At 42.0% G+C, this 12,731-nt stretch overlaps 1 protein-coding gene across 4 annotated transcripts in view; it reads left to right on the top strand.

Annotated features, from left to right (window-relative positions):
- Positions 1-12,731, top strand: part of RAB31 (RAB31, member RAS oncogene family) — a 62,434-nt gene that overhangs the window by 16,711 nt on the left and 32,992 nt on the right. For all 4 annotated transcript variants that reach the window (XM_059469382.1, XM_059469400.1, XM_059469375.1 and 1 more), the window contains one exon: positions 10,948-11,027. In XM_059469382.1, coding sequence (XP_059325365.1) covers positions 10,948-11,027 — 80 coding nt within the window. The remainder of the gene's footprint in view (positions 1-10,947; positions 11,028-12,731) is intronic.

Genomic DNA, 12,731 nt, shown 5'->3' with positions numbered 1-12,731 from the left:
AGAGGAGAGGAGAGGAGAGGAGAGGAGAGGCTTCAGGATGATCTAATTGTGACCTTCCAGTACCTACAAGAAAGATGGAGAGGGACATTGTATCATATGTAAGTGGCAGGACAAGGATGAATGGATTCAAACAAAAAGACAGTAGGTTTGGATTAGATATTAGGAGGAAGTTTTCTGCTGTGGAGGTGGTGAGGCGCTGGAACAGGTTGCCCAGAGCTGTGGATGCCCAATCTCTGAAAGTGTTCAAGGCCAGGCTGGATGGAGCACTGGATGGAGCACTGAGCAACCTGGTGTATTGAAAGATATCCCTGCAGGGTAGGTGGGCTGGAGGTAGATGATCTTTAAGGTCCCTTTCTATGATTCTGTGATTCTTAAGGCTGCAACTATGATTTTCCATGCCATCAACCCAGCATGAAGAGCTTGGGATTGGAGCCCTAGTGATGATAGCAGAATAATGCCAATTATCTTGGAAACACTCTGGGAAAGACTTTGATTTTATATAATATTACATGCATGGATATATCAATATCTCTGGGAAAGTGAATCTTTGCTAGCATTAGCTACAATACAGAGTTAGCTGCTCTTCAGTCTCTCTTATCTCTGGCCAGGCACATCACTTTGGTAGTATGATAAAGTGGTTTTGGCCATCAGTGCTTGCTTGATTTTGTACTTTGTTGTCAAAGACATACCCAAAGATCATAAGCAACTTCACTGTTGCTTGTGATCTTTGGGTGTGTCTTTGACAAAAGTAGATAGTTGGAAGAGATTGTAATTAATATTGCAGTCTGTGAGTGAGAGAGGGATGGAAATACTCTTTTTTATCTATAAGAGAGAAAAGGATGTAGCAAAATATTAAAGAAACTGTAGTTGAAACTTGGGCATTAGAGGTTTTAGTTGTCTGTGAAAGATGACTGGGCTGGGATCTGATGGAGAGCAAGGGGCCTGTGACTACAAAGAGACTGGTTAACTCCAAAGAGGCCTACAGATAGCAGGACCAGTAGGACTGCATTCTCTGGCTCCAGGTATTGCAGATACTGGAGCAGTTATGCAGGCCTCAGTTTAATTCCACAGGAAGATGTGTGCAGGATGTGTGTGGAAGGAAACCACATGCTGAATAATCACACTGGTAAGGGTGCCAAAACTGGTATAATGCAGCAGGCATTTGGCTTTGGGGATTGGCTGGGAACAGAGGTGGACAGGGCTGTAGCCTCCCTTCAGCTCTGAGGTGAAGCAGATGGTCAGTCACTGTGCATGTTTGGCAAATGGATGTGGACTGAAGGAAAACAAACCTAGAGAGGGATCAGATGATGTTTTCCATTCAGAGATGCATTTGGTTTCCCTGGCAAGGCTTTGGTAGTGGGGGGGCTGCAGGGGTGGCTCCTGTGAGAAGCTGCCAGAAGCTTCCCTGGTGGCCTACAGACCCAATGCCAGCTGGCTCCAAGACAGGTCTAACACTGGTGAATCTATCAGTGATGGTGGTAGTGACTCTGGGGTAACGTGGCTAAGAAATGGAAAAAACTACTGTACAAGAGGAGATTGCAGAGGAATATGTGAGGGCAACAACCCTGCGGACACCAGGGCCAGTGGAGAAGGAGAGGGGCAAGGTACTCCAGGTTCTGGAGCAGAGATTCCCCTGGAGCCTGCATGGAGACCGTGGTGAGGCAGCTGTGTCCCCTCAGCCCATGGAGGTCCATCCTCCTGCAGCCCATGGAGGGGACCATTTTGGAAAAGGTGGATGCCTCAGGGAGGCTGTGACCACATGGAAAATTGATGCAGGAGGAGGCTCCTGCCAGGACCTGTGGACCCATGAGAAGAGGAGCCCAGGCTGAATAACTTTGCTGGCCCAGCTTGTGACTCCATGGAGGACCCACACTGGAGCTGTCTGTGCCTGAAGGATTGCACCCCATGGATGAGACTGTGCTGGAGCAGTTTGGGAAGAACTGCACCCCATGGAAAGGGCTCACATATGAGCAGAGAAAGAATGTGGGGAGTCTTCCCTCCTCAGGAGGAGTGAGGGGCAGAGACAAGGCTCTGGTGAGGAGCAGGTGGAGAAATAGGAGTAAAGTTAAGCTTGGGAAAAAGAGAAGGATGTGGGGGAGGTGTTTTAAGATTTAATTTTTATTTTTCATCATCCTACTTTGATTTAATTGACAGTAAATTAAATTAATTTCCCCATTTCAAGTCTATTTTGCCCATGGCAGTAGTTGGTGAGTGATCTCTCCCTGTCCTGATTTCAACCCACAGTTTTTTTGTTATATTTTTTCTCCCTTGCCCAGCTGAGGGAGTGATAGGATGACTTTGGTGGGCACCTGGTTTCCAGGCAGTATCAGCCCACCACAGGAGGCCAGATACATTAAGCCCTGACTGGCAAATGTTTTTCTGTTTTAAAGCAGCCATTAGAAATGTCTGGGTGGTATTGAAGACACTTATAAATACCAAACAAATAACCTCAGTGCTTGACTATCTCTTAAAGAACTTAAATAGCCCTTTGTTACTCTACTGGTCTGAATGCTTTAGAACTATCACTGTTTAACATCCCCATAATGCTGTTGCAAGGTACAATCAAATAAGTATTTTCACATAGCAGTTAGTGAGCTGAGAACAACAGAGCCAAGAATTACTGTTCCAAATGCAGTCCTTGCAGCACTAGGAGGAGGGATTGCATTCTGATATAACAGGACTGACCTGATTGTGGGTAGAACAAGTGCTGCACTTTTGTGTGTAGAGGGAATTGATATAATTCCAATGTGCTCTAGAGGAAAAAGTCTGATTCTGTAGCTAATTTGTGCTCTGCAACAGCAATGTTGGTCTGAAAGCAATTAGGAATGATGTGTAGGGTTTTTTACTGTGTGGGAGTTGGCATAGGTCATCCTAACTTAGTGGGAGTAATGCACCAGCTGACTTAAAAGACACCTTTACTACCATATATTATGAGTTTAAAGACGGGAATGCAACAAAGGGAAATGCAAATAGGGATTTTCATGTAAAGCTCACACGGGGACAGGTGACCAGAAGAACTGTGGTGGTTCCTACTGAAGTGAGACGCTGCAGAATCCACCAGAGAAGGCCAGTGGTGGCCATCCTCCCTCCCAAAACAGAGTTGCAGTGAGATCCATGTGTTTGTGCTGGGATCATGGGCAGCTGGGTTCCAACATTCAGTGTGAGTGTTGTTCATTTGGCAAGTACCCTTCTCTCAGGAAAGAGCATGACAGCAAAATTACACTTCTGGAAGCCAGTTCTGGTCCTAGTTCTTCCCTTTCAAAAATTTGCTTTGCAGATGAGTATCTCCCAGATCTTTGCAGAAATTCCTTGAAGATCACTGGTGGTATACAGCCACAAAATTTTAATTTGGAGTTTACAGAAATCATTAGTGTCCTGGATGAGATGCCTGTATTTTGACTGCAGAAGTGAGGCTTCAGAGCACCTGTACCTGCATCCCTGTGGTTCAGGCTGAAGCCTCAGGCAGTTTTGTCTTGGTGAAGCAGCTGAGAGCTAGTATGTGAGTCTAAGAGCTGCTCTTGTATTTTCATCTGTGCAGTTATGCAGTGATAGCTTTGCCCACTTGATACATCTTGCAGATGGAAAAACTGAATAAAAGTGGGAAGCTTTTTTTTTTCTTCCTAGACACCACTCCAGAGTGCATGGCTTCATTTTCCCTGGGACAAGCCTGACACTTGGCAGATTCAATTCAGTCCCAGGGGTGTCTGAACCTCGGTCTCCTGCAAGGTATTTCTCCTTACAGCAGTGTTTTCAGACAACTGAAAGTGATACCCAAACACAGGGAAGGGTGAAGGATGTGTTTAAGGATAGCATAAAGTTTATTAGGCAGAGTAATTCTTGGATTAAAATACTGCCCTTGGAAACTGCCATCAGGAATCTGTTGTGCATAACTCTTCCTTGTATGTTCATACAGTTGATAAAAATCCAAAGGCAGTTTCAGATGCTCTTCAAGCTGCCTGTCACAGCCTTCCAGAGCAGCTGTAAGTGGATTAGTAAGACATGGAAAGTATTGCAATGCTACCTGCATTTGATCAGTAGAGTAATGATTAAAATGTTGAAGGCAAGCACAGAGGACTAAAGCAGGCTGCAAATTGCTAGGTTTTAATTTATTTTTCAGCTTGTTGCTTCTTTGCCTTCACTGGAATTTAAAAGAGAGCCATAATCCTGTGCTCAGCCTTAGCTTGTCACATGCCTTTGGGTTAAGAACTGGCATTCAGAATGCAGGTTGGGTGTCAGTGCTGCATGCCAGACCGTGCCCGAGGAGTGGCATTCCTCCTGGACACCAGGCTTGACCAGAGCTGAGCTTACATTTCTGCTAAAGCCCAGTGATACTTTACAGCCCAGGCCCTGCAATTTGTTTGATGATAGCTAATGAAATGCAAACCATTTAGCAGCTCTGAGATGCGATTACACTGCTGTGAATTCTCAGATTCCATCAAAGTCCTGCTGAGGGTAATGGGAATGGGCCAGGGTGATTCAACTGTAAATCAAAAATGAAAGCGTGGCCAATTCTGGCAGTGGAAAGAAGAGCTGTTCAAATGTGCAGAAGCTGATTTGCCAAGTCAAAACCAGCTGTGCTTTACAGAGCTACTGAAATGAATGGTCTCTCTGCATTTGTTTTTGGTTTTTTTGGGTTTTTTTGGGGGGGGGGTTGGGTTTTTTTTTTTGGGTTTTTTTGGGGTTTTTTTTGTGACTCATTGATTATTTTTCTTCCCCTAAAGTTTAAATTCTGTCTTTCTACCTCAGGTTTGCCTGGCCAGTTGCGAAGCTTTTCAGTGCTTGGTTTTGGTATATAAAATACTAAATACATTGATAATAAAGGATAGTTTTCTCCTTTTTGGTAACTTCATACCAATTCAAGTGTTTTCATCTGTACATCTTTAATGCCTCAACAGTGAAAGCTCTGCTCGGAACAAGACAAGGACCTCTCCTTCCTCTCTGCACTAGCACTGGCAGGAATCAAATCAGTGTTACAAAAAGTGGAATGTAGCCTGGGAAATCTTGAGCATAAACTGGCCCCTCTGTTATTTTTCAGTTAGGGATGAATCAGCCAAGAGTGTCCAGTGGTGGGAATATGTAACAGGGAGCCAGGAATTGTTGCTTCTCTTAACAATGAGGAGCAGCCAGCTTCCTCTCTGAGCAGATCCTCTCCTCCCCACCCAGGAGAGTGGGACAGCTTTTTGACTGCACCCCAGTTCTGTGTGTTTCATCAAGCCTGGGGATTTTTATTGTTTTTATTTTGTTTTGGTTTTTGTCTGAAGGAAGACAGAAGGTGCTGTTATCTCACTGGACAGTACACCGAGCGAGTTGTTAAAGACAAATTTGACCACAGATGTTTCTGGTGCATGCACTAAATTGCACTTCTTGATGCTGACCAGTCTGGAGAAAGCTTCAGAGCAGCTTGCTGGTACTGCTCTCTGGCTGAAACCCTGAGTTCCATCAGTGTGAGCAGCTTTGTAATTCCAGCCATAAACCTGGTGAAAAAGCTTTGCCATGGGAGGCTTCCTGGGGGTTACACTAAACTAACCCTGACTGCATTGGTTGTGCTCTTTTTCTCCTGATCAGGGATCCTCAGAGGAAGGGTTCAGCCACCAAATGCTTGTGGTGCCTTTGCTCAGGTTAGGGTGGGGGCTACTCAGCTTTTGGGGAGCCTGGCACAAATGGGCTCTGAGGAGCAGATGTATTCCTGCTGTGAGGTGCAGGGAAGTCTGCTGAATTTGATGGAAGCCACATGAGCTGTGGGATCAGTTTCTGGCATGTGGGAAAGGATAAAGACTTGTCAGATCCAAATGTTTCTCATATTATTACTGAAATAACATCTTCTTTGCCTGGGGATTTTTGAGCACTTAGTATTTATACCCTCCAGGTTGCTAGGGCTCATTCTTCTTTTGATCTGTAAGACTAACTCATGTTAAACTCTGTCAGATTTAATGAGACCTGTCTGTAGCTGATGTCTCAGTGACTCTTAGTTATTGTGAGGAATGTTTTGAAGGGACAGGCATTTTTAATTTTTAAACATTTTAAAAAATTCACATTGTAAATTTGATTGAATCCTGGCTTTGTCCAAGTTGATGAGAAAACTTCATTTTGGAGGAGCTGTGTGTGGGATCCCTATTTATATAGAGGTCAGTTCTCCATTGCTTCTTAATGCAGATTTTTGTGGTGCCTGTCTCCAGGGTGTCTCAACCTTCCTTTAAAGCTGAAATGGGAAGTTAGTCATGAGATCTGTGGTGGTTACAAACCAGATGTTCTTTTTTTTCTTTTTTTTGTCCTTACTTTGCAAGTAGAGGGACAGAAGGCAATTTCTGCAGTGTGTTCATAGGGTGCCGTTTCCTTGTGTGAAGTGCTGTCTGGTGTTCTTGTTTCGTTTGTATTTCCAAAATCCTAGAGTCATAAAGGATTTTTGTATGGTTTATCTAATTTAACACATACTTAGGAAGCCCTGTGTGTTAACATAGCAGAGAAAGACTCTGCATAGTGGAGACTAAAAAAGCTCTTGCAGCAGTGTGTGTGATTATAGGGCTGCTGTTTAGTCATCAGTCATGATATGTGTGGATTTTTTTTTTTTTTTTGTGAATCCAACATTTATTCAATTTCAGATGTAGAAAAAAAATTACATGAAGAGATTAGTTTAGTCAGCACAATAGGGCTTGACCCTCACTCTATGAAAAGCTATTATAATATCAAGGCTGCAGACTAACAGCCTAATCAGGGATGTGTTTACAGGGTGCTATAGCTTCCTCCAGTTTAGAAAAGTGCTTGGAGGACCAGACCCTATGTGCAAAGATATAAATGAGACATCCAGATTTAAATTAAAGTACTCAGTTTTTCTGCATTAGCTTTTTCTGCTGGGATAAATGTGTTTGGAACAATAGGCAGAGGAATATACCAAATGCCTATTTGTAATGGGAAAATGGTTTTCTTTTTTAATATATTGCTCATATTTTTTCTGCTTTCTTTTTTTTTTTTTTTTTTTTATCTCCCTGTAAGCTGCTGCAAATCAGCCAGAAGCAGTTCAGTTGTTGCTTGCCTGCAAATGAGTTGCCAGCATCCTGTAATGCTGCTGGCTTGAAATACAGTCTCATCTCCTTTACAACAGTGAGAGCCAAGGAGAGCCAAGTGGGGTGGTTCCCCAGGAGCAGGAGTGTGGGTGGAGGCACTGTTTTCTGTGGCATTCTGCTCTCCATTCTGGTGCTGTTAAAATCCTCACACCTAAATCTGCTGCTAAGGGATTTTGGAAGGACAGAGAATGTGTTTTCCGGAGTTAAACATTAAAAGTCTGGAATTAGTCATGCTTGCATTGGTTCCTTGTATTTATCAGAAACATCTGATACAGTTTCAGACTTTTGAATCCATTTTGCTGACCAGGGGACATTCTGAAGCTGTAGCTACTTATTCTGGCAAATGAAAAGTGGCTCACTTACTGTGAAATACATTCATGCTTCTTTCCTTCCTCCCTACCCCACGCACTTTGCTTATCTTGCTACAATGTGGTTCATAACTGATATTTTCTAAGTGTGCTAGGAGGCTTATGAAGAAGAAAAAGAATTAAGAATAAAACCCTCTAGTTGGTTCCTTGAGTGGTTTGTGAACACCTTGATTCGCAATAATTATTTTATATTTATTCATTTCTTGCCGCTTCTTTCCTTGATGGGTATGCTCTTGATCGTGATGAGTCAATAACTGTAGTGCTGAAGCTCTTGGGTTTCCTGTGAATGAGGATTTTCCCAAAGAATTGCAGGGTCTGTTCCTTAAAGTGCAACATAACTCCTGAGGGCATCTTCTTGGTTTCTGAAACTTAAACAATCCACTCTGCTCAGTGCCACCATGACCTTTTGCATAAGCCAGGATGTTATACCTTCGTGTGTGTTTGATGTTTTATGTACACCAACATCAGGTAAAACAAAACAGAAAAACAGATTAGAGGGTGTAGTAGCAGAATTCTGAGAACTAAAAATAAATCTTCTGTATGCCTGAATGTTACCCAGGCATGTGGCTTGATAAATCTGCTATAATCCTTTGAAGAAAAAAGAACAACACAAGGGAGATCATCCCCATCAGATGTTAGAAAAATAGTTTTGTGTAGAGAAAGACCATATAGTAAAGTACAAAGCAGATGATTGCAGGAAAGGTTTACAGCCTTAGCAAGGAGGTTCAATATCAATGCACTGCTGAGAAAAACATGTTTTTTTCTACTTCTTTGAAGCAACAATTCTGCTTTCCTTGTCGTCTGTGAGAGACTTCAAAGACAGTTCCCTGTTGTTGGTAAAAGTTAAGGTCTCTTTAGCTGTTTTCAAGTTGTTGTATAATGTTCATATGATGATTTGCTTTGCTTTCAGGCAGGTGAATGTCTTGATTGATGGGTGCCAGTACAGTTTTCAGTAACATGGACTGAACACTGTTGAAGTAGTTTTAAATCCCATGGTGGATTATCACTGCCTTAAGTAGGAAGCTTTTTCTATTTTACTTCCTTCCCCTCTGTGCTCTAATTATACCCTGGTAGGTGGTGGTTTGCATCCTCTGGGCAACAAAAGGGAAGCTGGGAGTGCTTGTTTCAACTGAGCCCCCCTGGTGCAATGGAGTGCCTGGCTCCTGGAAAGCACCAGCCATGGCTGCAGCAGTGCTCGTCCTAGAAACAGGTTCACTCGTGGTCCAAGTCCATTGGTTTCACTTCAGTTACTCCAGGGGGATCTTTAGCCCTCTTGGTAGTGCAAGCAACCAGGAGCAAAGTGTAAGAAAGCCTTTAAGCTTCTGGAGGACTGTTTAAGTGCCTGGCATGTGCTTAAGTTGGACTGTGCTCATTGTGAGATGTGAAAGCAATAGAAACTTTGAAAGGTCCTTTTAACGTTATCATGAAACATTAGTAAGAGCCACGAACTGAGAGATGAAGAGGTTCCAGGAAAATGAGCTGAGCTTTAATCCATGCTTGTGGATGTCACGTCTCTGCCAGAGACCCTGGCTCCTCTTGTGACTGCAGTTGCCATTCCGAGTGACTTTGTCAGGGGAGCTGGGGGAGGCAGATGAATCTGAAGCATCATTGGGTCACCAGAGTCAATGTTTAGTTTCAAACCGTGACAGAAACGCTGTCCCCACAAGAGAGAAATGTAATTCCTTGCCACCAGTGGGTGGTAATTCTAGTTTCTCTACACCATTTGAAACCATGAAAAATAATTAGATCCTCAATTTCAGGGCAGAGGGATTTTTTAATTTTATTTTTTTAGTGTGTTCTGCTCTCCTGGTGTAGTAATTATACAGTGATGTCAGCTGGAATCGATAATGAAGGCAAAATTTGGGAATAGTAACAGGATGTGTTACTGCTATTGATCAAAGGCTACAGGGCTGTTTTTAAACACTGCTCCTCTCTTTGATCTTTTTTTCCTATTGATTGGACAGAGTAGATAAACAACTGTCTGTGTAACATGAGCATTTATTATGGATTTTAAGCTGACTAAGGACAGCTTTGAATTAACTATGAGAGTTTAAATGATGGTTTTCTGATAAGTGCTGTCCATAAAGACTGGTGTGACAATACAATTTCATGTAAGCATGGTGGAAGGAAATGTAAATACAGGCATTCTTTTTCTTTCTTACTCAAAAAGAAGATAACATATTGCAAAACTAATTATAGGAGGCAGAAGTGCTATTTTTAATATGTAGTTATGTGTGGGCAAAAGCTGCTTTTCTATTTTTTTAATAGAAAAGCTATGTGCGTTTTGCTGTTAACAAACTCTATTGTCTTATCTTGGCATTTTTCAGGAGTGTTTTGTAAATTAGTCATCTTAAAATGTGGATACAAATGGAACTACCAGGTACAATCTGGTAGTTCTGCAATCACTTCAATGAAATTAATAGAAAACTTTCCATTGACTGTTTAATGAGTTAGATTGGACCCTGGGCTGTCATTGTTAATGTCTTGGAAAGGTCAGTATTGATTTCCTGGCATCCTTTTGTCTCTAAGGAGGCTCTTTGCAATTCTGTGGAAGACACAGCGATAATGTTACCCTCCTCCTTGATAATTCCCTGTATAATTTAGGTAGGTAAGTTCTACCTACCATCCAAGGCTTTGCGCAAAAACAGACAGACTGAAAAATGTTGCATTTTAGGGAAGTTGATTATATCTTAGGTGCCCAAATAATATTTCTGCATAATTTCAAATTTTCTCCTCCCGCTTTAGGTTATTTTGAATTTTATTTCAGTATTGTACTGCTGTTATTTTTCCCTACGGATTTGGTGAATTGAAAGGAAAAAAGTCTCTTCCTGCAAATGGAATCAGCCTGCCATGTTGCAGTGTAGAAAGTAAGCTGTGCTGCCTTTAAAGTAATGCACTGCAGACCTCTAGCATGGCATGCACAGGGAGAGCTGCACATCCCTGGATATCCAGATCTTTGCATTCCTACCTTTTCAAAACCACCCAAAGCCTCTGCAAAGTTTCCACTGAGTGAGCTAGTTTGTCTTGCCATGAAAAGGTTATTTTCACTAACTCAGTGCTGTCAGTGTGCAGAAATGTTGGTGTTATTAGTCTGTTTTGGAAGCTTGCTTGGGCTGGCTGTGCAACAGGCCTGAATGGAATTGTTTCTCTGGCTGTGCCGTGCGATGCGCCACGTGTTGGAAATCACAGGGTTTGCTTGTACAAGTAAATGGCTCTGCTGGATGGACTGCAGTCCTTGCAACAGGAATATAAAATCCACCCAATAAAATAGAGGGCTTGGAAAGAAGGGAGTCCTGGGAAGAGGGCCAGGGAGATTCACTCACAGTGCTGATGTTTGAAAAGGATGAGCCATGTCCTTACTTTTCCTCTGAAATGTGTAATGTGCCCTGCTTGCCACAGGACAAGAACAAAGAGTCAAATATTAATTCTTGAAAATAAATCAAGTGAAGTATTGACATCTGGGGGGTCTCATGGATGTGACTTCATTGACTCACTGTCATGCTTTCTTTGATTTTCAGGATACTGGGGTTGGGAAATCGAGCATCGTCTGTCGGTTTGTCCAGGACCACTTTGATCATAATATTAGTCCTACTATTGGGTAAGTACCAGACAAAATATCGCTTTGGTTTTCACTGGTCAGTGAGGTTTCAGATCTGACCCTTGAGTGATTTAAGTCCTTAGGTCCTACAGCCAAAACAGTCTAAAGTGGGAAGCTCTTGACAAGACAAAAAGCACCACCCCACAACCCGAGAGGCTGTGACCTGCACAATGATCAGGTCATCCCATATCTGAGTGATGGCAGGAGGACCATGGGAAGCCCTCAAAGTACCTTTGCTGAGTGTCCTGGTAGGCTGGGCTGGAACATGGACAGTGTCTCTTTCCCCATATGGATGTGCTTTTGTCGAAGTTTAGGATGTGTCACATTTTCCTTTCTTAAAACAGGAACAATGCAATTCAAACTAAGTGTAATTAATTTATGTAACTTCTTTAAAAACTCCTAAGCTTCCATGTATCAGACCATCAGAATCCTAATAGTCCTGTAGTAGATTTTAATTCAGATTTTTTTTTTTTCTTTTAATACCTTAGGGACAGATTTTCCAAGTCCAATGCAACCTGGAAAATTTTTGAAGTTATAGATCTCTTATGGGAAAGGAAGCTGTTGTGGAATTTACAGAAAGGAGTAATTTGGGGAAAAGGGCTGATCTGGTATGTGTGCCAGAGGTGTTTTAAGTTGTCTGTGAAGGATTGGTGTTGGTTGTTGTGTGTTGTTCAGAGGGTTGGACAGTACCTTCTGAAGCTCTGCCTTTCAATCCAAGGAGGAGTATCAGCTGGAAGCTGCGCGTAGAAGTTCCAGGACAGTTTTGGATTCCTGAATGAGATAAATAGAGAAAAATGGACTGAGAGAAAGGAAGCATGTCATGAATAAAATTACTGGCTGAAGGACACTTGTTTGCAGTGAAACAATTGATGGCAACTTGAGTGGGGTTTTTTTGCTTCTAAGCTGTTAGCAGCCTTTTTCCCCAAGTAGTTGTTGTTGCTAAGTAAATGCCTTCTGCTCAATTTGGGAAAATTTTCCTCTGTTACCATAATTATGAAAACTAAAGGGAATTTTTTTCCACTGGGAGATTAAAATGTGAGCGCTAGCTTCACACAGGTGATATTATTTGTCTGCACAGACAAGGGGTGTTTTCTTCCAAATTATTCAACTATTTTAAGTATATAATCCTTGCAATCAACAGTAGCCACTGTGGATCTATAAAGTTCCCATTTTTGAAGCTGTAAAGTGCTGCTTATTGGTTTGAGAAGGAGAGTGACAACTGAAAGAACACACCCTGAAAACAACCAAAGAAATGTGGCCATTTTTTCCCCTTAGTTAGTATTTTCATAAACAATGCAGCATTGTTAAATTCAAGCAATTTGCAGATGGCTGTAGAGGAGAACTCTGGTATATCATTCTCAGAAAATGTCATTTGATGTCATTTGGTGCTTTTGTAATAACCATGCATTGTATCAAATGCATCTTTATGAGCCAGGAAAAATGTTACCACAACAAAAATGGTTCAGCAGTACCCAGATAGGATGGGGAAAATAGAAATCTGCCAGAGTTTGGCAGTCTCTCCTACCAGCTTTCAAATGAACTGCTGTAATACAAAAAAAAAGCCTATAAATTTGAAAACTTCTTTCCTAAAAGAAAAAACTTTGAAAATATAGACCTATCTAATTTCCTATGGAAAATAAAAGAAACTACCAAGACTTCTTCATCCCAGTTGAAATGGAGAACAACTTTCTTGCATTTGTTTAC

The sequence above is a fragment of the Ammospiza nelsoni genome, chromosome 1 (genome assembly GCF_027579445.1).
Source record: "Ammospiza nelsoni isolate bAmmNel1 chromosome 1, bAmmNel1.pri, whole genome shotgun sequence".
Classification (NCBI taxonomy): domain Eukaryota; kingdom Metazoa; phylum Chordata; class Aves; order Passeriformes; family Passerellidae; genus Ammospiza; species Ammospiza nelsoni.
Note: the sequence above shows the minus strand (reverse complement) of the source record. Positions and strands in the feature narration are given on the sequence as shown.